Source organism: Mustela erminea, chromosome 5, assembly GCF_009829155.1.
Source record: "Mustela erminea isolate mMusErm1 chromosome 5, mMusErm1.Pri, whole genome shotgun sequence".
Classification (NCBI taxonomy): domain Eukaryota; kingdom Metazoa; phylum Chordata; class Mammalia; order Carnivora; family Mustelidae; genus Mustela; species Mustela erminea.
Window position 1 is genome coordinate 17,990,219 of NC_045618.1, and position 25,860 is coordinate 18,016,078.

Genomic DNA, 25,860 nt, shown 5'->3' on the forward strand with positions numbered 1-25,860 from the left:
CTTCCTCTTCTCCATAAGACTTCGCCCCTCAAGGACAGGAGTCCTTCCCGCCACCGAGCCTTTCCTGGGCCTCACCAGGCCCTCGTGATCACACCCGTGAAGTAACATGGCAGGTAAGAGGCCCGGCTCTCCCCCAGAGGCCTACCCCGAGTGACTCCTCTCTGATGTCAGTGTCACTTGTCAGGCAGGGCCACTTAATCCTGGAGTCTGGTCATCCTTCTCGGGACGTGACCAGCTGCAGGGAGTCTATGGATGGAGGCTGAACCGACTCTACCCAACACCGAGACGCCTCCCTGGCATCCCGGGTTGTCACAGGAGCCATTTAAACATCAGTCAAGCTCCTGTGGGCTTCACGAGGCGTGTAGACATTCCCAAACAGACCTCACCCACGGACGGAGCAACCAAAGCCCCGTGATGTCCCACGGGTTGACCAAGGCCACACAGCCAGTCAGGGACGCTGAGAAAGAGGCAAAACCCATGTGTTTCTCGAAGCAGGTACTTAGCAATGTGGCACTTTTTATGTGAACATAAAACCAAGTCACGAATTCCGTGGACACGGCTCTTCCTGAAACATGGAACAAATGCCTTCGTGTGCTATCTTTTTGAATTATGAGCATTGCTTTCCCCAGAGACAGTGCAGCTTGCTGTGAATCTCACAGGTCAGTTTGCTGTGAATCTCACAGGTCAGTGCTGGCGCTGCCTGGGGTCAGCATTCAGGGACCGCGCCTCTGCATACAAGACCGGATTGTGTCACTGTCCCACCTGCCAGCAGCTCAAGACCTAGAGAGAGATCCATGTTCTCCTCTCAATATTTGAGCCACTAGAGAAGCAGATGATTATAAGTGGGTGCAACCAGCCCTGGATATTTGTGGCTGTTTGGAAACCTTAGTGAGTCAAGAAATGAAGACTGTTGGAGACGGTCCGCATACCCAGGAAGGGAACACACTTGTGTCTCCTGACCCGAAGGAAATGCTGGCAGGGACACAGGGCTAGAGAGGAGCCAACACCGGGTCCAAGGGCCTGGGAATAAAATCTCAAAGGGGCACAAAAAAATGTAGAAATGTCCAAACTGCAGAAAAGAGACCCCTTCCTGTGACTCCGAGGCCCGTCTTATCAGAAACACAGCACGGTGTGCAGCTCTGCCTCAGAGAAGGGCCAACAGGTACCACCAAGAGACTGATCTGAGCCTAACATGAGCAAGACTAGCAAAGAGCAGGGACGTCTTAAGAAGTAAGTGGTCTGTTTCCGTCCCTGGAGACGTGAGCAGAATCTGCTCAACTACTAGCTGTCGGACACCATGGATGGGACCTGGGGGCTGGATGTGACCACACAGATACCCCCCAGGCCTGGGATTCTGGGGTCTCCTTTATAAAGTCAAATAAAATTCTTTGTCTCTCTTTCTAGATTTTCGACTGTTTAGGAATGACTATGCTATTGACTATATTCTAAAATGACTGGGGCGCGTGGGTGGCTCAGTCAGCTAAGAATCTGCCTCTGGGTCAGGTCACAATCCCAGGGTCCTGAGATCGAGTCCCACGTCGGGCTCCCTGCTCAGCGGGGAGTCTGCTTCTCCCTCTCCTTCTGCTACTCCCCCTGCTTGTGCTCTTTCTCTCTCTGTCAAATAAATAAACAAAAACTTAAAAAAAAAAAAAGAATAGGGGCACCTGGGCAGCTCAGTCGTGAAGCGTCTGCCTTCGGCTCAGGTCATGATCCCAGGGTCCTGAGGTCGAGCCTTGTGTCGGGCTCTCTGCTTGGTGGGAAGCCTGCTTCTCCCTCACCCACTCCCCCTGCTTGTGTTCCCTCTCTCACTGTGTCTCTCTCTGCCAAATAAATAAATAAATAAATAAAATCTTAAAAATAAAAATAAAATAAAATAAATAAGAATAAAAACCTTAAAAAAAAGATTTCCGTTCCTTTGACAAGCTTTAAATCCTAGGCACTCTTCACCAACATCTTGGCTGGCCTACCCTACCTACCTGTGTCACCCTTGAAGGCTGTGTTAAAAAAAAAAAAATCTAATGCCTGGACATTGAATGCAACGAATACCAAATACCCACTCTTGTTTATTTAAATATATGATTGGTTCATGATCAATGCCATCAAGTGGGAGAACACGGGCATCAAAAGCTCTCTATGTGTCCTTCTGTTGCTGTTTGTCCCAGTTGTTGCTAACCTGAGTTTGGGCAAAATTTGCCTGGAGATATTAATAACTCCAGTTTTATCGTCCTATTCTGCCCCTTGTTTTCCCTGGCTCTCACAGTTTTCTCTATTTTATCGTACTGTAAGCTGACCTTGGAGCTTTTGGAGGCACAGGGGCTAGAATAATGAGATGCGTGAACAGACCCGGGCCTGTCCCCGCCCCATCATCTTTACATCTAAAAATGACGGTGAGCACTTTGATTTGACAGCAAAGGGATAACTACCCCGGACAGGCTGATTGCAAAACAGATCTCATATGTGAACTCGAGAAGCAACTGTGCTTTGCCGGGTCATATTCAAATGCTATTTCCAATTTGCACCTGTCTTCAAAGGAAGATCCAAGGCCCTTGAACTGTGAAAGGTACATGAGGTTAAAAAAAAAAAAAAAAAAAATGATGTCGGTCACTATTTAAATAGCTCCTGTGTGTGCTCGTCCAGACAAGTGGAGTGAACAACTACCATTTCTATAACACATCAGCATTGGGATCTTCGGAGGGGACAGCCAAGAAACGAGCTGACGTGCTAGAAGGCAGATGTGCCAGGACCTCAGCCTGCCAAGGACCCCAGATGTATTTTAGAACCTGACCTCCTCTCTACAAGGCTGCTGATGAACCACAATAGTAAAACTAAGAGTTGTCTGCACTCCGCAGCTGGTAAGCTTTCTACCCTGAGACACATTGATCTTTAAGGGAGACATTCTGCTTTCCATACCATTCCTGGGTCAACGATAATGGGGCCCACGGAAAAAGGACAGAAGCAGACAGGACCAACAAGAAAACATAGCCGGACTCATACGCTTTTCATCTAAATAAAGAAATGTCTGCAACCTCAAGTTTGAATCAGGTAAGGCAACCACGCACATGCAAAGTATCTGTTGGGAAAGATAAAATGAGAGCAGGCAGGCCGGGGAGAAGGTGAAGTTCTCTGACTGCCGGTGTTCTGTTACTAGGGCTCCTGGCCGCTTAGCGAGCAGCTACGGATCGGAAGAAAGGTTGGTCCTATATATTTTTCAGATCCCACAAATGCCCTTAGCGAGGTTGCCCACAACAGGAACCTTAGACAATGCAGGAGTGTGGCCCACATAACACTTTTGGGCTGAAGCTGGAAATGGGGTAAGAGTGAACAGAAAACAGGAGAAAAATAAAGCCCTTGAGACTGAGCCAATGGGATCTGTGGAGGCTGGAGGGTGCCGGGCTTGTGTTATAGAAAAGTCTCTCATACCAGACGTCAGAGTGAGTGGTGAAGACTCCATCCTTGAGAGACTCGGGGGACATCCAGCGCACAGGCAGCAGCCCCTTTCCTCCTTTCCGGTAATAGTCTGTCTCGTAGATGTCTCTCGTCATACCAAAATCTGTAAGGTGGAGAGAAGGGCTGCAGGTGAGGGTCCCATGCCCACATCCAAGGGGGAGTGCACTTCAAGGAGGCTGGACAATTGTATAAGGCAGACTCAGCAAGGGATAATTGATTAATCACATGCCAAGGAAATACCAAGAAATCTCGGCTTTCAAATAGGTTTCTAATTTGAGTCTCCAAAAAAGTTAATTCCAGAAGTGCTGTGGTGGCTGAGTCGGTTAAGCGACCGACTTTTGATTTCAGCTCAGGTTGTGATCTCAGGGTCATGAGATCGAGCCCCAAGTTGGGCTCCACACTCAGCCGGGAGTCTGCTTGAGATTCCCTCCCTCTCTCTCTCCTTTTGCCCCTCCCCCTGCTCTCTCTCCTTCTCTCTTTCAAATAATCATTTTTAAAAAGTTAACTCCAAATAAATAAATAGTTAATTTCTTTATTTACTTAAAAATGAGAAGCATTTACAAATTATCGAGCCATACAATTTATTAAGAAAATACATACTGTGTAGACCCAAAGGTCACTTTTATGTGGTTTTAAAACCTGGTGAAATAAACAAGGGCGTGTTGACTCTTATTGCCTTGGTAGCACTGCCTACTGCCAGAGGAAATAAGGTAGTTTTGCTGCTTAATATGGGGGAAAATATTGAAATTACAAATCCACGGGGGAAAAAAGTACCCTAAGATGCCGGGGAGAGGCTATTTACTAGGCCCCTGGAGCTATTACTCAATAATGTTTTTCAACATAATACTCCCACTCATTTTTGAAAACTTCTTCCATTTTCCAGTCTCCAGAAGATGTCACGTAATTACACTTGAAGGCAGGCTTGCTTTATAATCCTAAATTATTGCTTCTTTGTCAGATTTTGATTTTCCACTCAATCGTACAACCTTTTCTTACAGGGACTCTTCCGTTCTCCTTCCCAGGAGAAAGGGCTGCTCTCCTTTCTAAAATGTTCATTCATGTCTCTAACTATGCCACAAAGCCGTCAGGCTACAAAGCAAACAACACGGGGAATAAAGTTCCTTGGACGTTAACCAACACAATTTACTTGTACTGAGCTGAGGGCCATCAAACTGCCTCTGGTGAAATTACTTGTCATGTTTGTAATCCAAGAGACACTGGGCATAGGAAAAATAGGGGTTTTGAACCCTAGTGAAGAATAAAAATGAATGCTGAAGTCTTATCTTGGAATTAATCCAGTGACATGCAAATGAGAGGACTTGCCTTTATTTGCACAGAAATGGAAAAAAAAAAAAAAAGGAAATCCCAGAAAAAGAACACAAGTTATTTTTTAACACAAAAGAGAAATTTCAAATTTTAGTGAGAAAAACCACAAGTACCAGGAAAATGTCACTTTAAATGTGCCACCTCGTTAAACGGCAAATATGGTCCTTGTTGATTTGGACTTCTGAAGGCAAGAGGCACAATACTAGCTCTCCCACCGTGATGCGAAGCCAAGAAGAAAGGAGTGTGAACTGAGCTCCTGCATGTAACAGGAAGAGGGTGGGAAGCACAATGCCAATGGCTGGAGGACATAACATCTACAGAGGCCTAGGCATGTGCTTATAGCCACCTGAACCCACTTCTTCCCACCATCTCATCTGCTGTATCAGCATGCCCATCTCAGAGAGACAGAGACTGAGGCTCATAGAACTTCAGGCACTTGCCCCAAGTCTTATCTGTTATTGGCAGAACCAGGATTTAAGCTCAGGCCTTCTACATTCTCTGGTGCTGGGGAACGGGAACTGGCTGGCATCTCTGTGGGAACAATCTGAGTCCTCATGGAGAAGGGAGGGCAATGCAAAAGCAAGGGCAAGTGAGCAGGAAGCACAAAGAAAGTCCAGACAGCAGCCAGAGAGGCTCTTCCTTGGAAACCCGGGAGCATGACAGCCCCTCAGGCTTCAAGGCGCACCAGATGTGCGGAAGCTTCAAAGGTCCAAATCCAGGGACTGGTGGCTCCTGAATGAGTAATTCTGAGGACCAAGGGATGTTTATTCTATGATACCGTTCCACTCATCACCTCTGTGTCCTACAGATGGAAAATCTCATTTGGTAACTATTCTAGAGGCGATACTCACTGTTCACAATTGAAGGGCCCAAACAGTTCATTCAGAATCATTGCTAAAGAAAAAAATTATTGCTAAGACTGTATTTCCAGAATAGACAGTTCAAGAGCTAGACAAAGAGGTGAGTTTTATTTCACTTTATTATCTTTTCCATACTTTGAATGCATCATGCCATTCCCTTTGGGCCTGCAAAGTTTCTGCCGAAAAATCAGCTTATAGTTTTATGGGGTTTCCCTTGTATATAACTGTTTTCTTTTTTCTTGCTGCTTTTAAAATTCTCTTTATCACTACTTTTAGCCATTTTAATTATTATGTATCTTGGCGTGGACCTCCTTGGGTTGATTTTACCAGGGGCTCTCTCTGCTTCCTGGGTCTGTTTCCTTCCGCAGATTGGGGACTTTTTCAGCTATTATTTCTTTATTTAATAAATTTTCTTTCTCTTCTCTTTCTGGCACCCTAAAATGTGAATGCTATTATGTTTGATAGTGTCGGTGACTTCCTTTAACCTATCCTCTAACTTCCTTTAACCTATCTTTTGTTCCCATTCCCTTTGGTTGCTTTTCATGACTCTCCCTTCCAGCTCATGGATCTGTTCTTCTGTCTCCTCTACTACTTATTCCCTCTAGTGTATTTTTAATTTCAGTTACTGAGTTCTTCATCTCTGATTGGTGCTTTGGTATATTTTCTATCGCTTTGTTGAAGGTCTCAAATGAGGACCTCCACTCTTTTCTCAAGTCCAGTGAGTATCGTTATGACCATTACTTTGTATTCTCTATCAGGCATATTGCTTATCTCTGATTTGTTTAGCTCTGTTGTTGTGATTTTGCCCTGTGCTTTCATCTGAGACATATTCCTCTGTCCCCTCACTCTCTGTGTCTGTCTTTATGTGCTAGGACAGTCAGAAAAATCAAAGAGGTTAATTTTAAATAGATTTTGGATATAAAGTGTCCCCTGCAGTTTCTCAGGATAAATATTTGATGTTTTTCTGAACCATCATCATCTCATAGTAGGAAGATAAGGGTCCTGGTAAGAGCAGGTATATTCCTGGGCATTTCTGAGGTTGTATGTGGTTTTCGTTTTGTTTTGTTTTTAGATCAGGATTAAGAGATCAAGGCAAAGCCTACACCTAAAGGTTGAAATAAATTTCTAACTTACACCAGAAGTGCAATCCAACCCCCCCCCCCGCTTTTTTTTTTTTTTTGGTATTTGAGTGGATGGTGGCAACAAGAGGTCTAACCAGCAGGCTGGTTAGCTAAGTATTACAACAGACAGGTCACGAGTTTAGAAGTTGATCAACCTGCACATGAACCCCAATTAGCAGTGATATTCCCTTACCTGAGGGATTGCCACTGCCCTGTCACTGCTCCTATTCTATGTAGGGCCCTCACCATCAGGCGATCTCACCTCTTAGAAAACTCCATGGACTACTGGAAGACAAAGCTCCTTTCAGGCTTAGAATATTAGGGGAAATACTGATAATTTGGATGGCAACTTTTATTCCCAAGTCAAAAATCACCTGAGGATGTCGCCTCAATTATTTGCGTAACTAATGCTTAGAACTGTTCTGCCAAGAAATGCCTCAAGTGCCAGGAGAGGCTACCTCAGGGACCACGGCCTCAGTCCACCCCTGCCCACTACTTGTTCCGCTGTGTCCACATGTGCAGTAGGGATTTGAGCCAACCCGGCCAGATTTTCGATCGACTATCAATTGGAGACAACCACGTTATTCCCAAGAGCAAGACTCTGTACTCATGGGATGCATTGGAAAACCTCTTTGCACATTGGCTAATACCAGCTCAGTTCCTACAACATGAGTGAGTTTAGTTTTTGCTCGGCTCTGGAGAGCTAAGAACACACCTCCGATTTTGACTGTGAAATCTTCGGCCACCATGCAGTTCCGGGCGGCCAGGTCTCTGTGGACAAACTTGTTGGCGTTGAGGTATGCCATGCCGTCTGCAATCTCCCCAGCCATCTGGATCATCTTGCTTAGGCTTGGAGGTGCTAGGACTGGATTATTCTGTTGGAGATTAGGAAAAAAAAAAAAATTCACATGAGAATTTAGGCACTCTTCCCACCCTACATTCTTTCAGGGTGCACAAATCCATCTTGGTTCAACCTGAGCGTCACAGGTCATTCTGCTAAGAAACAGTACTTGCTCAGAAGGAACATATTATTATGGAGACCAGAGCATCTGCTTCGTGGTAAAGTCATGCGCTTGCTCACTGACCACATCACAAAAAGCTGCAGCGAGAAACACCAATTAGCACAACTTGGGACCAGCATTTTCTATTTTGGGTAGCACAAAAGTTATTTAAAGTGAAACTAACAATTTCTGATATTACGAATTCTTGGTTATTCAATTTAAAACACATTTTTTTTTTTAAAGATTTTATTTATTTATGTGACAGAGAGAGACACAGCGAGAAAGAGAACACAAGCACGGGGAGAGGGAGAAGGGAGAAACAGGCTTCCCGCTTAGCAGGGAGCCTGATATGGGGCTCGATCCCAGGACCCTGGGATCTTGACCTGAGCCGAAGGCAGACACTTAACGACTGAGCCACTCAGGCACCCCTCAGTTACTCAGTTTTTATCAGTTCCTATGTTCCTTTATTTCTATAATGAAAGTCCAGGTAAAAGGATGGAGAAGATATTACAAAGGCTATGCGGAAATAAGCAGGTGTGTTACCCAAATGGACACCATATGCCTTTTTTCCCACATAAGCACTGTTATAAAATTACTTGATCTTTCTCTTTCTCTTCAACTTTCTTCTAAAGTACAAAAATAACAAGATTAATGTTTTCACCTTACAATATGGCATTCCTTGGATTATCGTTTTCCGTGGGCACCAAGGAAAACGGGCACTTGCCAATTAATTTAAGTCCAGGTGAAGCTTATTTCAGAGGCGGAAGAATACAAAACAGTGACAAGTAACATGGATAAGAATTTCCTTTTTGCAGAGGAGGGGAATACTGGCTTTAGAATTAAAGAGCAAATAATAATCATAATAAATCCATTTGGAAAAAAAGGTTTATATAAGACATGTGGCCAGGGCGCCTGGGTGGCTCAGAGGGTTAAAGCCTCTGCCTTCTGCTCAGGTCATGATCCCAGGGTCCTGGGATCGAGCCCCACATCAGGCTCTCTGCTCAGCAGGGAGCCTGCTTCCTCCTCTCTCTCTGCCTGCCTCTCTGCCTACTCGTGATCTCTGTCTGTCAAATAAATAAATAAATAAAATCTTAAAAAAAAAAAAAAAAAGACATGTGGCTAAATCTCTCCATCCTCAAAAACAAAATACAAAGCCAATCAGCTTGCGGCAGTTTAGATGCTAACCACCTCTTGCTCGTGCTGGTACAGTAGATTTTACCTCGGTTTCCCTGACTACAGAGAATCTGTTACAACACTGCAAAGCCACATTTCTCCGACAGGTCCCACACGCCACCTCCCCTGCTCAAACCCTGTGGAGCGTGGGCACAGCATGCCTGGGTGGGGTCACTGCTGGGAAGACAAGCTGGGACCACGCATGGAAAGTGCCTGACAGTGCCTGGACCCTGGGCAGTAGTTGGCTTGGCGGCAGTTGGCTTTGTCCAGGGACGTGCTAGTTTCTGTTGAAAGCTGCCTTCTAGAAGCAGGGTAACAATCCTCCAAGTACTTTCCAGTGAGTTCCCTACGCTTGACATACCTTTACCTCCTGAAGAGACTATCAACACGGTCTCTGGTGATTTAAAATACTTATCAGTGAGTTTCCCAGGGAAGTGACATGATGTCCCCAAGGGTAACCCCGAGCCACCACTTTCTTTTACACAGGAACCTTGTTTAGACAAGCTGTTTCTCCCCCTGGACCCACCAGTGCCTTTTTAACCTTTTTGGGCCTCTAGAAATGCATGGTATGCTAGAAAATGTGAAGTTTATGCTCACGATCCTTCAGCTGAGGAGTATTAAGTATGTGTGTTTACTAGACGTGGTCATTCATAATTAATACGAAAAACAGACTCAATGAAAGGAACCTGGTTATAAGTATCAGAAGAGAGGGCTGACACTTTGTCGGCTCACGGTGCCTCAGTGCCGTTCGTTCAGACATTTTAGAGAGCGGAAATCTTTCATTTGCTTAGAGCTACTGAAGACATGTATACACAAACACCCACATTTAGCCAAGTAAATGAGCAAATCTTCACTTGGGGAGAAGATGCCAAGGAGAATATAATGAATCTGCAGGACAAGCAGACGTATTTTTATACTTGACATGAGTTAGGAAGAACAAGTTTAAATCTGACAAATCTTAAAGTGAATTCTAGATCTGAAAAGGACTCGGGTAATCATCTTGTCCAACCCTCTTATTTTACACGTGCGGATGCCGTGGTGCAGGGGCCCGGAGCGGCTGCCTGAGGACGGCAGACAGCTAAGCAGCCAAGCCAGGACTGAGACAACGTGTTCCAAATGTTGATTCTGGGCCTGAAGCCGGGGAGGCAGGGAGTGAGGCTTCTGCACTTTTCAGAGGTGCCTCGAAATGAATCTGGTAAGAACTCTGGTGCCATGCCTCTCTAGCCGCCCGTCTCAGGAAGTGGTTCTCATGCACACTAGCTTGTGAATGAGCAAAGTGAGCCGGGGAAAGGTATTAAGATTTGGAGAGCTGGGGACTCATGCCAGCAGAGCAGGGGAGTATGAGGTGTGCTGTCCATCCCTCAGCCCGCAGGGGCCTGGGCCACACTCGGCCTCGTGACTCTCCCAGAACCACAAGCATCATCTGCTGTGGATAAAGGAAGCCACACGTGAACAGGTGTTCAGAGCTCAAATTAAGGAACTACTACGATGTGGGGGATAATGAAGCTGCAGATTAAAAGAAAACAGAAGATTAAACTCAAGCAGAGAAAGGATGTAGGCATTCAAAAGGGGTAGAGAAAGGGAAGGACCCTGGCAGAGGCAAGCAGGTGCAAAGCCTACTCAACGCCAAGCAAAGTCAGGGTAAAGGTTAGGATTTTAAACTCACGGAGGCAGCCCAATGAAAGGCGGATGTTGTCGGTATTATTTGTAAGTGTTTATCTACGGGGTTATTCTCAGAATTCCTCCCTTTACAGGTCATGCTTCCACATGCTAAAAAGATGGCCTGTGGGTTCCTGCCACAGAAGAGGTGACTAATGAGAAATTGCCCAGGATTTCTGCCAGTGTAGACTGTGAAGCTTGTAAAGCAAATGGAACTTTCGCCTAGACGAAGAGACGGTCCCGCTGAGGCGATTATCACTCTACCTCAGGATCTGGCCTGACCTGCAGGTACAGTGTGAGAAACAGGGCTTCCTAGCCTGGAAGGCGCAGACCAGGCTGGTGTCGGGGGCGGCGGGGTGGGGTGGGGTGGGGGAGGGGCTCGTAAATGAGCCGACCGCTTGGGCACGGAGCTGAGTGGGAAACCATCCCGGCAGGAGTATCGTGTCCACCTGACACAGAACTCTGATAAGCATTGACTCAGACACTGCTTGCCACCACCACTGACCCTGAACCGGGCGTGGCTGGGCCCGGGGTGGACAGCCAACGCCAAGGTGGAAGGGAGATCTGCTCAGAGGACCAGTGAGCAGAGAGGTCAGGGGAGGAGATGGTTCCTCCTGGCCAAGGTCGGCCGGGGGGGGGGGCAGGAAAGGCTTCAGGGAGGCAGCTGCCCTGACATGGGTCTGCGGGGTGGGAATCAGGGGGCGCCGGCAGTGCAAGGGGTAACGAGCGGTGGAGGGAATGCAGCAGCAGATACACAGAGGGGTTAGGTAAGGCGGTATCTGAGGAAGGTCAAGTGCCTCCTGCGAAAGCTCACAGTCTCCCTCTAGTCAGGGAAATCGTTCTCACGAAGGACCAAGCGTACAGCAAGAAAACATTTGATGCTGACAGTCAGTAGATCTAAAGACGCTGTGGCTCCTGGGGGAAGGCAAGGCGTTCGAGAGAGGACGGGTAACGTGAAGTCGGTTAAAACCAAAACTGACCTCTATTTCTGGCCTCAGAGACCGGAGATAGCTTTTGAGATCGCCCCGAGTCATCAGTTCCATGATGACCAGCGTCGGCTGGCCCTGGGACACCACGCCCAGCAACCGCACCTGGGAGGGAGGACAGAAGGGAAGGGCTCAGAGGGTGAGGGTGGCCCACCACGGTCCCCACCCACGCCGCCGGCACTGCAGAGCCCAGATGGGCAGGCCCCGGGGTCCGCCTCCCATGCACAGACATCTAAGGGCCACCGGGAGGTGATGGGGGACTCTGGAAGGTGGTCGGGGAGGAGACACCAAACCCCCAGGGGCAGGGGACTCTTGGGGAGGTTTACCACGTGGTGGCAGTTGAACTCCTTCATCACTGAAGCCTCATTGAGAAATTCAATCCTTTCGCGCATGCTGGCGGCCTCGTTCACTGTTTTAATGGCCACCCTGGTCTCAGGCTCATCTTTAACCACGCCTTTGGCGACTCCTTCGTACACCATCCCAAAGGAGCCCTGCCCCAACTCGCGGCTCATGGTGATCTTCTCTCGAGCGACCTCCCACTCGTCAGGCACGTACACTAGAGAAGAAAAAACCAGAAGGGAGCCAGGTCAGGCGAGGGGCCCCGGAGCAGAAGGTGCTTTTGGGGGAAAACCGAAGAACGCGAGATGCCACTCCCTAAAGCCCACAAAGGACATCAGGGAACCACGACGCGGCTCGTCCTGAAATCTCTGTAAGGCAGCTATATGGTCAAATACAGGTATTTCAAGTCTTCAAGGAGCCCAGAAGAACCACAGAGGAGTCCAATTTGAGATGTGCCAACTGCGGGATTCACAACAGGTACAAAGACTTGGGGGTGCCCCGCAGGCTCAGCGGGGGAGCGTGTGACTCCTGATCTCGGGGTTGTGAATGTAAGCCCCGTGTTGGGTGGAGAGATGACTTAAATAAGTAAAACTTGAAAAAACCAAAAAAGCCCACAAAGACTTAGCACAAAAAATCATGTAAATATTTCAATAGTTTTGGGGCTGATTACATATTAAAATTGATAATACTTTGCATACATTGGGTTAAAGAAAGCCTATTGTTAATACTTATTTCACCTATTTCTTTTATATTTTTTTAATTAATTAATTAATTTTTAAAAAAGATTTTATTTATTTGACAGAGATCACAAGTAGGCAGAGAGGCAGGCAGGTGGCGGGGGTGGGGGGAGTGGGCTCCGTGCTGAGCAGAGAACCCCATGCGGGGCTCAATCCCAGGACCCTGAGATCATGACCTGAACTGAAGGCAGAGGCTTAACCCCCTGAGTCACCCAGGTGCCCCTACTTTTTTTTTTAAATGGCCACTAGAAAAACTTGAGGTTACATGTGGGACTGGCATTATATTTCTACTGGTAGCACTGTTCTTGTCTAGACAAGTATGTCCAGCCTCACCAAAGACCCTGGGGACTCTGTCTATGGGGGTACAGAAGTGGCTGAGCTCTGGCACCAGGGAGTCGTGAGTGGTGAGTTGAGGGGGCAGTGGTGAGTTGGGGGGGCAGTGGTGAGTTGCGGGGGCAGCTGATGAGCAGTGGGGTCTCACCAGGGCTCTGGCCTGAGCTCCGTGAACTCAGGGACCTCCCATAACCGGAGACAGGTAGTGAGGGGCTGGGAGGTGGGACATGCTAAGACTGAGCCTGACTAGGGCTTCTCCAGCCCAGGTTTTCTGTCAGTCTGGTTTAAGGAATTAAATAAGTAATTCCAGGCAGGCAGGAAGGAACGAGAAAGAAAGAGGAAAAGGGAGAAGGGAGGTAAGACAGAAAAGAAATCAAAACAGAAGCTCCATCCCGCAACTGGAAAGGGCAGGATAAAAACTAAATTAGACACCTTGGAGGAGGGTCCCACTGAGCCCACGTTAATCTAGAATTTTCTCTCATACACACTTTTGGTGAATTTCATACTACATGTGTGTTTTGGAATTTCATAAGTGGAAGTCTACCCTCTGTATGGCTTCGGTGCCACATAGCCCCCAGAAGGGGCTGATGCCTGCTTACGAGAGTAAGTCTGCCAGACGAGCAGGTAGGGAAGACTTGTCACAACATCCTTCCTTCCGAAAGTGTAGAGACACTTTGTCCTAAGCCCCACCAGCCCCACAGCCCACAGCTGGTTCTGTGCACAATGTTATCAGCACTTCCCTCGAGGGGGATTTTCGGGGTCCTCAGGAGAACGGTGACATGCAGATTAGCTTCTGGAGAAAGGAGTTTTGAAAGCCCTTGCAAAGGGCAATGTCCTTTTGTTGCCCCTTGAGGAAAGGAGCTATGAGGTGCTTGTGAAAAGCCAAAGAAATTAAGTTCAAATGAGGTGACAGTGTTCCTACCTGTTGGCCAGGGCAACAGGGAGTTTGGGTTTTGTTTATTTTTAAAGAAGAATCAAGGCCTATTATGAAAGTAGTTGTGGGAAGATACACATTTTGAATTCCAATCACCGGTACTGTCTGATATTGTTGTATTAATGTTCTTTCCAAACTCCCCGGATGCTTCGTAGTCAAAGCTACAAATGCCAGTCTCCTGAGCTTTATTTCAAAGCAGAGCAAAGTCTCTGGAAGAGTCTTAGTCCACCTTTACAGAGAGGGAAAGTGGCTTCCCCCATCAATTCCATTAAGGGTGTGATGACTGCTTATCTTATATATATTTTTATAAATCCATCATTCACACAAACAATGCATAAAAGTCCTTTGTTTTTTCTTTTAATGAAGAAAAAGATCCTCCCCACAAGTAACTACTATTTTAAGTTTGGTGTGTATCCTTCCAGAATGTTCTCTATGCATTATATACATACACACATTATATACAGGAGTACAGAGGTGTGTGTATGAATATGTACACACAAATATACATATATATATACCTATTAAAAATAAAGCTTTGTGAGATCTTTATAGATTCAGGAATTATTCAGCACTTGATTCCTACTCCAGGAGGCTGCTTGCTTTTTGTTTTTCATTTTTTTTTTTTTAAAGATTTTATTTATTTATTTATTTGACAGACAGAGATCATAAGTGGGCAGAGAGGCAGGCAGAGAAAGAGGGGGAAGCAGTCTCCCTGCTGAGCAGAGAGCCCGATGCGGGACTCGATCCCAGGACCCTGAGATCATGACCTGAGCTGAAGGCAGAGGCTTAGTCCACTGAGCCACCCAGGTGCCCCTGGGGAGGCTGCTTTTGACTGGCTTTACTGTAAGCAGAACTGAATTAGAAGTTATTAAAGAAATCACAGTGAAACTTTATATAGTGCTTTAGAGTGTCTAAGTGTTTTTCTTATGTTTTCCATTTGTTCAGGACAATCAATCAGCATAACCATGAATCGGTGTCCTATCTCCTCCACATCTACATCTGCTTTCACTTCACCTGAAGCCAAGAGGCAAATATTTTTTCGAAATGCATCTACCCGGTTTCACGCACTTACTCACTTGATAAACCCAACCCGGCTTCTCTTGCCGGTCAGCTTCCCCGCCCGCCCCGAGGACCTCACTGTCCTTTTCCACGGTGACTGCATCACACTGTTGACAAGACCCCAGGGGCTGCGTCACCCTGACTTCTCAACTGCCTCGCGATGTGACCTGGGCAAGCCTCTGCCCTGAACCTCCCTGCCTCACCTCCGCACTGGTGGGCCCAAGAACAGCCACCTAACGCAGATGTAGGGACCAAATGGGGCAGCATTCATAAAAGCCCCCGGCAAAGTGCCAGGTCATGGTGCTACTGTCACTGGACTCCTGGACCAATGCCCTGCGCTGACTGACTTTGAAAGGTCTGGGTTCAAGACCCTGAGGGAGAAGAGACAGCAAACAAGGAAGACAAATACCCACGGGGTACAACTCAGCTTCCAAGTCAAACCTTCTCACTCACTGGACTAAATGGCCCTCATGAATTATGACCCGGGGGTCTGTGAAGGGGCCGTGAGGATAGAAATCCTGCGATCCCGGACAGGAAGGGGGTGAACACAAAAACTCTGAGACAGAAAAATGCAGGGAGGCTGTGAGTGATCAAAGACAGTCCCAGCGATATGAAACTCAAGCTGAAACCAGTTTAAGAGGACTGTTTGGTCAGCTGCGGCATACCCTCCGACTAGATGTCAATAATTAAAAAACGGCTTTTGTCGTTCTAGCATAAAATTTCAGGCAATTAAGTAAATGGACTACCTCGCTGACCAGTCCTCTCTGAAGCTTGTTTTTCTTTGGGGCATTCTGCACGGTCCCAGAATTTTGGACACACTCAGTGAACTTGCTAGAAACTTTGATTTAAAAAAAAAAATGGTGTTAACCAAGATGTATTCTGAGGCCAAAGTTACCTCAAAATAACGCGAACCTCTTTGCCCTACGTTAGCCACACTCCCGAAAGCTCCCCGATCTGGGACGTCCCCAGGCAGGGACCCTGGCTTAGCCACTTACCGTCGGCGGCGCTGAAGTACTCTGGGTTCACAGAAGCATACAGCACTCCATTGCCCAGCCTGCTGTTATTCCTGTCAAAGGGATAAAATTCAGGTTAAAAAACCCCATCTCCGCACGTGTCATCTTGGCGCTCTCAGTTCTCTCTGTCCTGTTTCGTGAGGGGCATCCAGAGGAAGGGGGTGCAGGTAACTCCTGCCTGCCGCTCTCACCTACGCTCTGTCATCGGGCCCCAAAGCCATCTTGCTAACACGTCCTTAAAGCTTTTAAGGAGACACTGGTTTCTTCACTTCATCAGAAACGGGAAGGCCTACTGGCCAGAAGAGGCTGGACACTGGGTTTGGAAAAATCTCTGCATACGTGAGCAGCGGGATCCGTGAGCAAAGGGGTGGACCATACCGGCTGCAAATACGTTTTCTGTTGTTGCTGAGTCCTTACAAAATGTTCTCTTTTTCCTGCAAGGAACCTTTGACGGGAAAATCGGGTCACCCGTTCCGTAAAATATTCCCTGGAGATCCTTAAGACGTTTCCTTGCCCTCGGGGTCCCCTCACCAGACTGAGCAGCCACCTAAGGTGTCCGAGCTTCCCCCGGAGTCACTCACCTTTTCCTGTGGAAGACGTACAGCATTATAACAAGCCCCCCCACTATCAGCAGGACAGCGACGGGCAGAGCGATGATCAGGTGGATGAAGTTTTCGTACGTTACTGCAGAAACAAAGGAAATGACAAAAGTATCACAAGGTGCACAGGCCAGTCGTTTTTTGTTTGCTTTCTTTTGTTTTAGCAGCAAGAATGAGAAAAAAAATCCCCGAAAATTCCTTTACTGCCCTATCGCAGACTAGGAATTCTGAAGGTAAACAGTATCAGATAGAACAGCAAAACACTCTGAGTTATTCGGGGGGAAAGAAAAAAAAAAGATAAGATGAGTACACACAGAGGAGCAATGAGAGTAACTCATTTTTAAAGTACAGTGTACCCTGACATAATAGTTCACGTGGTGGGCTCAGGTAAAGTCATCTTTGTGTGCAATTTAATGACTACTAGTGGACACACACACACACACACATACACACACACTCATGCACATTTGCAAAAATAAAAGGAATGGATTCTTACCTATTTAGAGCCCAAGTGATACTGACCCTTGTATTTAGATCATAAATGTATTATTTAATCTGTTTGGTATGAAGCTGGTGTCCTAGTAAGCTCTGTTGACCTTTATCTGTCTTAAGAAAGTTCCAGAGATGATTTAAAAACACCTAACCGTATGGCACCCCTAGCCAAAGTTGTTCTGAATTCTCCCCAGACATTCAGGTACAGTTACAAGCCTGACTGCCACACCTGCTCATCCTTGTCATCAGCACTCAGGTGACAGGTGGGCACCTGGGACGCTGCTGCGCAGCCTCGAAGACTCTGCTGGATACGGGAAGTCACTGTGTTCCCAGGGAGCACCGACACCGAAAAGGTAGACTGCCCACATTTTGCAAGGATGCCCATGTTGCAAGGACATTGAAAGCAAGGCAGAGGAGAGAAGGGAGTCAGGGAAGCTTTCCAAGCACAGAGGAATGGTTGGAGATGATACTGGGGAGAAGCAGGGTTGGCTCCCAATGGGCCTGTTCAACCCAAGCAGTTCGAACCTCATTCTGCAGATGAAAGGGAGCCAGTGTGAGCTCTTGGGCCCCACACTGAACCGAGCACATTTGTGTATGTTGGGACAGCGGTGCTGGAGGACAGTCTGTGGGGGGGCTGGTGGCATGGAGGAGGCACGGCCACATCTCGGAGGGTGCCAGAGGGCAGGAGAGGATCTGGCTAAGTTCTGCATTACCCAGCCCAGACCTCACAAGGAGACCAGTGCTTCTTGGCTACCAAGGAAGAAGACTCACAGAGATGGACGGTCCTCCCCAGGGTCACACAGGCAGCTGGGAAGCCATGGTCCCGGGACCGTTCCTGCCCCCACAGCTCAGACCTGCCCCCCATGGCAAGCACCCTGCAGGCTGTGAAAGGAGGAAGTGGTGGTGGCAAAAAGGGCTGGATTTCAGGGACACGGAAGAGGTAGAATCAATGGGACTGGGGTTTGAATGGCAAATGGGTGGCTGGAGAGAGAGAGAGAGAGAGAGAAGGATATAAGGTTCCAGGCTTGCATGGGGCATGGATCATGGCGCCACTGACTGACCTTGGGAACAAAGGACAGAGAGCTACTCGGAGGGCAGCAACCATGACTTGGGTTCTGGTACTCATGGGAGTGGGAGGCACTCATGGGACCACCCAAGCAGAGATGTCTATATGGAAACGATGGAACTCACTGGGGACCCAGGGACACCTAGTAAAAGTCACACATCAGTGATTATTTTGCCACTAAAAATCATCACCATTATGACTCTTTATGGATTATTAATGCTATTTTGATTTTTTAAATCAAGGACATTTTCATCAGATCGTTCTCAACATGGATGGATCTCCTGCACTTTCTAATTCCCGAAAACACTCTCAAATTATCACTGCTGTTGGGAAACCAGCCAAGTTTTAGTTTTTCCTCCCAAGGACGACTTCTTACATTCGTATCACTTATCCTACTGGTCAGGTTGTACCGTGTTCTGAGTTTCACATTTCAGTGGGGACATGGAGAAACTGGAACACAGCCGGCGAGGAGCACAATGATGAAATGGCTAGAAAATTGGTCTCTGTGACTGGGCAACAAGAAAAGGCCAAGAGACTGGAGATTATTTAGTCTGAAGAAGGAAAGTCTGAAGAGTCATTTAATAGGATTCAAGCACATGAAGGGTTCCTAAAAGGACAGTGGTTGCCAGAAAGCTTGCAAAGCTTCTGTCTCCTCTGAGGATTAAACAAGAGGAAAAGAGACTGTGCGGTAGCAGGAGAGTCTTGTCCGACATAGGGACAAACAGTAAAGCAGGCATGCAGATTTCATTTTCCTGCAGTACATGCCAACTTCTGCTGGAAGGAGTCCATCAGAGGGGCTCTCAGGGTTCCCAGTGGCATCCCAGCACTGCCAGGGTTAAAGACGGGGTAGCAATGGCAGAGGGGAATGTGTCCTCTCCAAAGAGAAGCCAAGTCAGCTATTTCAAAGACTGTGGCCTGATGCTATGCCGCTAAGCCTAGGCTCTGTTCCTACAGGATTGATGCAGAGGAGAGAAAAAAGAGGAGAAGAGAAAGCCAGCCACAGCTCTGGAGAGGGTTCTAGGCATCACTGGGAAGGTTCTAGCCCTGGATCGGGTGGCAGAGGCTTGCTGGGGAGAGCAGGTTAGTGGGCCCCGTGGAGAATTCAGACTCTTTGAGCTGATGGAATCATCTGCCGAAGCTGTCTGTTTACCCCTAAAACCAGAACTCAGGCACAGTGCCAGGCTCATCAAATGCTACTTCAAGGTCTGCAGTCCTATGCAGGCCGTTCTTCTTTTGATATCTGTACTATTAGGATTTTCAAACACCTGTCTTTGACTCTTAGGTACTAACCAGGTGGATAGCTGGATTGGTTGAATCCTGAATTTTTAAAAACTGAGACGCTAGATCAGGGTAGCCCAAATGCAGACCCCGGGAGGGACCACAGACGTGAGGACCACCCACTGAACCCCAAAGTAGCACCAGTCAGCACGGTGGGCTGCTCTTTCAAGTGGGACAGTGAGGAACAGCGTCTGGCCAAACTGGATCCCATAATCTGAACAGGAAATCATCTGAAAAACTGGGTTCCTAGTAAGAAATGGAAACTCAGGGGCGCCTGGGTGGCTCAGTGGTTTGGGCTGCTGCCTTCGGCTCGGGTCATGATCTCAGGGTCCTGGGATCGAGCCCCGCATTGGGCTCCCTGCTCCGCAGGAAGCCTGCTTCCCTCTCTCTCTCTCTCTCTCTCTGCCTGCCTCTCTGCCTACTTGTGATCTCTGTCTGTCAAATAAATAAATAAAATCTTTAAAAAAAAAAAAAAACCAGAAATGGAAACTCAACGTGGAAATAATGAGGAATATTTGTGTCACCAAATAAAATACTGTGTTTTCTTGGCCCAGCAAGCACAAGGCCCGTGGTGTACTGACACATGTTACAAAACTCAGTTTTCAAATCTGAAAGCCTTGCCTAGTACGGCCTTCTAAAAATTCCGTCTTGTCAACAGCTTGAGCATAAAATCACGCTGTGCACTTTCAATGCGTGCAGGTGCTTTAAAAGTACATCTGTATTTTTTCCGATAGGCAGTGAAGGGGATAAGGCCTTAGTCTGAGACGCTGTCACAAAGACTCTTACCCTGGAACAGGCTGGACCCAATGTCCTCCAGGTTTTGGTCACCCCTTGGGATTCTAAGCCCTGAGTCTGAGTCCTAACCAGTAGCCCAAATCAGATAAGAGTTGGACTGGTCAATTCAGGGCTTTGTAAAATGCTTCCCACATAAAACAAATTGAGAACAAAGGCCTCCTGTTGAGCCCCTGACCCTCAAAAGGGGCTCAAACCCTCTCCCTACCCATCAAATGAGGTGGGAACTCCAAGCAACAGCTCCCCGTGCTCGAGCTCCCAAAGGAGGAGCTGGCAGAAGTGTGACCCTTCTGAAATCCGGCCAACTCCATTCCAGTGGAAAATCAGAAAGGCAGAGAGCACCTCGACAGCTCAGGCTTTCCCATTCCCAGCCCAACCCCCTTTCGTGTTTTCTCGTTACTGCTTCTCCAAGCCTTACTTTTGGCTGGGACATAGAAGAACACCGGGTCTGTCCAGGACCCATTCCCGGAGAGAGAGGTGGCCTGGATCCGGGCCGTGTAGTTCCCCGGGTTGAGCCGGTTAAGCTTGGCGCCCCCATACTTCCTGTACTCCTGTCTTGATACGCACTCCCGCTGGTCCTGGGGGAGACAGAACACAAGTGCCAATTCCCCGCAAGCCTGGGAGAAATGGGTGCCTCTTGCTGCCCCCCCATCCCCCCGCCTCATGCCTGACTCTGATCCCGATTTGCATTAATACAGGGAAGGAAGAGAGTGTTGAATGGCCGTCTTCCAGTAACTGTAAATGCACCCAAGTTCTAACCAAACAGATCTCTGTTTTGGTAATCAAAAAGAGCCCCACAAAGGTGAAAAGTTCTTAAGGACAATCTAGCTTCTGCAGAAAGATCATTTTCTGTAACAAAGTCGTTTCCTACGGGGGAGAACCAGCACCCCTCCTCATCTACTCTGAGTACTGTCCTCAGAGACTGTGGGGCTCATGGAAAGACTGAAGTCCTTACTGACTCAGTTCCTCATTTTCTGGGGTTAAGTCCTCCACTAACCGGGAGGCAGTCTGTTCTGCCTGGCCAGTGTGTGCCATCGGTTGGAATGGGGACCCCGATGTGGACCCCTGAGCCAGTCTTACCTCGACTTGTGATCCGTATTTTATTTCATACATGAGAATCAATCCGTTGGGATTCTCAGGTTCTGGCCACTTGAGAAAGATGGAGTTTTCAGGCCTCGACTCCCAGGTCACGGGCCCAGGAATGTCATCTGCCCCTTCTGCGTGACAGTTGAAACAAGCGAGAAAGTCGGACTCGGGTCCTCCCCCGCTGGGGTGGGCTACCCTGAGCACACCCTCCCCAGTCCGTGTGAGCAGGGCTGAGGACGGGGACCGCACAGACCCCCCCAACAGCCGGCTGCTCACATGCAGCATGGGGTTTGGAAGCCAAGCAGTCTATTGATGGGTCTCAGGCTTGCTCCCCCTTGGCAACCCAACCTCCCCTGCAAAAAAAAGTCTGCTCTGTCAAGTACAGTTGGAAACCCCGGCAGCCTGAGTAACTTATTTCTGGCTTTTGGCTTCTACCCCTCGAGAAGGGAAACTGTGTGATGCCTCAAGCACAAGCAGCATCGAAAAGGCTCCTTGTGAGCGGAGGCGGTGGCCACAAGCCTCCAAGCGGCGACACAGAGCTTTCCAGGTCTGGATCTACATGCATCTACGTGTGGCAAACTCAACCTTGATGTGGGCGTGAAGGACAGCCCGGAGCTGGGCCTCCATCCACCCTTCCTCCAGCCGTGGCTGGCTGAGGCCGGGGGCTCACGCTCTTGCTTTAAGCAGTAAGCCGGGCAGTGACCTGGAGTTTCTGCAAGTTACAGCCAGGGAAGGCTCTTCTGTCTCTCCCAGAAGGTGGGGAAACTGAGGCCAGGGAGTTGGCAGTAGCCCTGAGACATGCCGTGTGTCAGCACCAGAATGGCATCCTGGAGGGCCCTTCTCCTAGACTCCACTTCTGGGCTCCTCTGCGAGCCGCTAACCCTGGGCAGAAAAGAGAATGGGCCGTTCCCCCATCCTTAAACATGGACGGTTGGCAATGTGAACAACAGACAGCTTTTTAACTTCCAAGGGGAAGGTGAAGACCCAAGAGGCAGGACCAATGGCTACTCCAGTAGTTGACCTTGAGGAGCAAAGGTCACCCTGAGTCAAGGCAGCTAACAGATTCCACGGAACCTGATGACTCAGGAGGGACCGGGCAAATTTATGTGTGCACAAACGGGGACTAGGGCCATGGGAAGGTACAATGTGAATGAAGTGGGAGCAGGGGAGTTGACCCTGAAGGGCAGTGCCTGCTCTTGTAGGACTTTGTGCAAAGACTGAGTTGGAAATGATGTCACTATGAAGGGACTCCATTCCCTGGGCTGCTGGTCTACCATGCTGCCTACGAATAACCACGCATTCTCTAATAAGCAAGATGGACACTAAGGGTCATTGCCCTGGATGACAGATTCTGTGTTCATAAAACACAAGCTTCTCCACTGGGCTGTGAGGGAGTCAGGAGAGGGGTTCGCTGGATCACACCCTACCTGCAGGCATGGTTCTTGCAAAAACAAAGTTGGAGGCACTGCAGCCCAGCTTCTCAGCCTCGTGGTTACAGCTGTGGATGTCAATGCGGTACAAAGTGAAAGGCCGCAGGTTGGAGATTACAGTTCTCTCCTTGTTATCCACTCTGCTCTCAAAGAAAGGGTATTCTGTCTCGAGCTCTTCTGGGTCTGTGATATTATAGGTGTCCACCACTGTGGTGTTCCTGCCTCGGCTGGACATGGTGGTGTTGGTGACTTGTGTGACGTCTCTCCGCTTCCTTTCAGGTCTGCAAGGAAGAGAAAAAACTTGGCTTGGAAGTGCCGCTACCTCTTTTGTCCTTTCTATGACTTGGGTGAGAGTAACGGAAAGAAAAGAAAAAATCCCAAGTTTGGATGAAAGGAGCTATTCAGCCCTTTTGGATAAGAACCAACAAATAATACGGGGATTTCCTTCTTCGTTATTTTGCTTTCTCTACTCTGCAAGCTTCAGAATCGGCACACAAACTGCCCCCTGGCCCCCAGAGTGGTGACTCGATTGTATCTAAAGGCAAAGAAATGCCTCAGTCACTTCTGGCTCTGCAGCCTCTTGGCCCTTTGGTCAGAATGTCTGTGCTCCCCTGTCCACCAGCCTTATGGTTGAGCATTGAACGTGACCAACCTGCTGGCCACACGAAGATTTATTAGGGGGTGAGGTGAGAGCTGAGCTGTGTGGTACAGGCCCCAGAGGGTGGCTTCGCTGACCACCTTTTGTGGAAAGAAAGATACCAAGCAGCAAGCATTTATATGGACCCCCATGCCCTTCCCTTTGGGGATCCCTCTGACCCTGTCTTCCTCTGAGACCCCAGTGTCTGGATTTTTCACACTCCTGGAGGTCTTTCCAGTCTGGCTTGCCTCCCACTCAGCAGCGACCTCCTGTGGCCTCTCCCAGGCCCTGCTGTTAACAGGTGTAGAGCCACTCAAGGCCTGGACTAAGGCTCAGAACAACAGCTACAAAAGCAATAGGACAGCAAAAGAGAAATCAAAAGAGAATGTTCGCACCCAAAGGGCAGAAGAGGTGATCCGTGCAGCTGGTGAGGGTGACTGCTCCAATGGCTGCTGCTGTGGGATGTGGAAACAAGGGCTTTGGGCTCCCCTCAGAAACCTTAAAAATAAGCCCCTCGCATTTATAGGAAGCAACAGCAACAGAACGTGAGAGTAAGTACCCAGACAAGGAACAGTCACCCGCAGGCCAACCTCCAGCAACAGCGGGAAGCAGGCTGCTGTTGGTTCTACACTAGGGCTGTCTGTGGGTCTCACTCCTCCCGTGCATAAGCGAAGGGTCCCAGAACAAAGCTCATCTGGGAAAGAAAACCAAGGGCCCAAGGCAAGGAGAAAGATCAGAAAATGGGAATGCTCCTCAGTTCTCACGCAGGGGAGAGGGAGAAGTCCCATAGGGAATCAGGGGACCTGAGAAGCCACTTGGGGCTCAGCTGACACTCAGCAGGTTTCTGGTGGGTCCTGATCTGCCCTGAAGTGAAAAGCTTGGAAGGGAAAAGCAGGGAGCTTGGGGGAAAGGGCTTCTGGCTCCCTAGTCTGCCTGGCCCATGGATTTCCCTGCAGAAAATGCTATCACCGCTTTTGTGCAGTGACCCAGTGGGTCCTAACCTAAAATATCAACCCAAATATGCTCATCCCACCAGAGAGAGAACTGCAGGGTCAGGCCGTGCACTGATGGCCTCACTGTATTCGCTTTCACGATATCGGGGAAGGAAAGATTAGAAGAGGAGGCTGACCATTTCCCATCCCCACACTCTACACACCAACCAATCTTCCCAAAAGGGAGGGACACAAAGAACTACATTTATCGCTGGAGAACCCTTTTCTGACATCTACCAGAACGAATGTCCTGCCTTCTCTTCAAAACCAACACCATCCATAAAACCAACACAACACATCCTCGTGTCTATGAGAGAGAAGTTGGCTTGGGTTTAATCCACTGCAAATTAATACTCTGCCCAAACCCCTCCCATAGCCCATCCCCATTTACCTGGGATTACAGCTGTTACTAGTGACACCAAGTTAGGGGCTGGAGGAGGGAGGCCACACGGGACATTATCAGGAAGACAAGGTATAAGGCAAGCAGAATGGCACACCCATGATTCTTTGTAAACAGCCACATTTCCAAATAGTGTGACCAACAGCAAGGATCACTGTCAGCTTTCCCCACTCCCACTCCATGACCCCACTTACTCTATTGGAAAACCCTGCGGTCTTCAACATCTGTCAACATTTCAGTTACTTAAACTCAACTATGTGATTTAAAAAAAAATAAAGGCCGTGGTCAAAGACATTCACCACCAGATATGGACTCCAGAAAGCAACTTAACAATCTCTAGCTTCCAATCCACTTTAAACCACATGGGACATGCTGGACAACATGTAACATACCCAACCTGACTTGACTGGCTTGTTCTTAGGATCAACGGAAAGAGGGGCACCAGGGTGGCTCAGTCAATGAAGCGTCTGCTTTCGGCTCAGGTCATGATCTCAGGGTCCTGGGACCGAGCCCTGCATCGGGCTCCCTGCTTGGTGGGGAGCCTGCTTCTCCCTCTCCCTCTCCTCCCCACTCATGTTCTCTCTCTTGGAATTTCTGACACTATCTTTCGCTCTCTGAGATAAATTAAATTCTTAAAAAAAAAAAAAAAGAATGAATTGAAAGAAAGAAAAGTCGTCTTTGGATAGTTTAGTTGTAAAACAGAAAACCTTCCTTTATGATTCATTCTGCCAACTAGACATTCCTTCTATCAAAATTTTTGCAAATTGTGTGGACATGAGATTTATATCCTCGGTAGGAGGCATTAAAAAAAAAACAATTCAAAGTGTGTATACATCGTGGCCTCTCACTGTGGGCAAATATAGTATTTATGGTCATCCCATGAAAAGACAAAATAGCAGGTCAGACTTGTCTTAGGACAGACAGTGTCAGGGCCAAATGGGCGGAGGCGAGCATCCATCAGGGGGAGGTTGGCATAGAGGAAACTTATTTTGAATTTGGCAACACGAACACGGGCATTACTAATACCTGTGTCGACCACAGCTCTGCCTTCGCATTGCCCGATCTTGCGTTCCCCACTGACGGGAAAGAAAGGCACTGCT

General features: G+C 48.1%; 1 protein-coding gene and 1 long non-coding RNA gene across 3 annotated transcripts in view; one reads left to right on the plus strand and one right to left on the minus strand.

Annotated features, from left to right (window-relative positions):
• Window positions 1-25,860, minus strand: part of IGF1R (insulin like growth factor 1 receptor) — a 301,355-nt gene that overhangs the window by 17,506 nt on the left and 257,989 nt on the right. The window contains exons 11-19 of the mRNA XM_032342166.1: window positions 22,729-23,012; window positions 21,296-21,432; window positions 20,634-20,793; window positions 16,570-16,672; window positions 15,971-16,041; window positions 11,900-12,129; window positions 11,568-11,678; window positions 7,470-7,629; window positions 3,421-3,550 (exon numbers count right to left, since the gene is read on the minus strand). Of these exons, the coding sequence (XP_032198057.1) occupies window positions 3,421-3,550; window positions 7,470-7,629; window positions 11,568-11,678; window positions 11,900-12,129; window positions 15,971-16,041; window positions 16,570-16,672; window positions 20,634-20,793; window positions 21,296-21,432; window positions 22,729-23,012 (1,386 nt within the window). The remainder of the gene's footprint in view (window positions 1-3,420; window positions 3,551-7,469; window positions 7,630-11,567; window positions 11,679-11,899; window positions 12,130-15,970; window positions 16,042-16,569; window positions 16,673-20,633; window positions 20,794-21,295; window positions 21,433-22,728; window positions 23,013-25,860) is intronic.
• LOC116590431 lies at window positions 10,247-25,250 on the plus strand. 2 transcript variants are annotated; one of them, XR_004285608.1, is made up of 3 exons: window positions 10,247-10,569; window positions 10,683-10,875; window positions 23,011-25,250. It is a non-coding gene; the product is annotated as an uncharacterized LOC116590431 (long non-coding RNA). The 2 variants fall into 2 exon arrangements; XR_004285609.1 differs by lacking the exon at window positions 23,011-25,250 and adding an exon at window positions 11,022-11,574.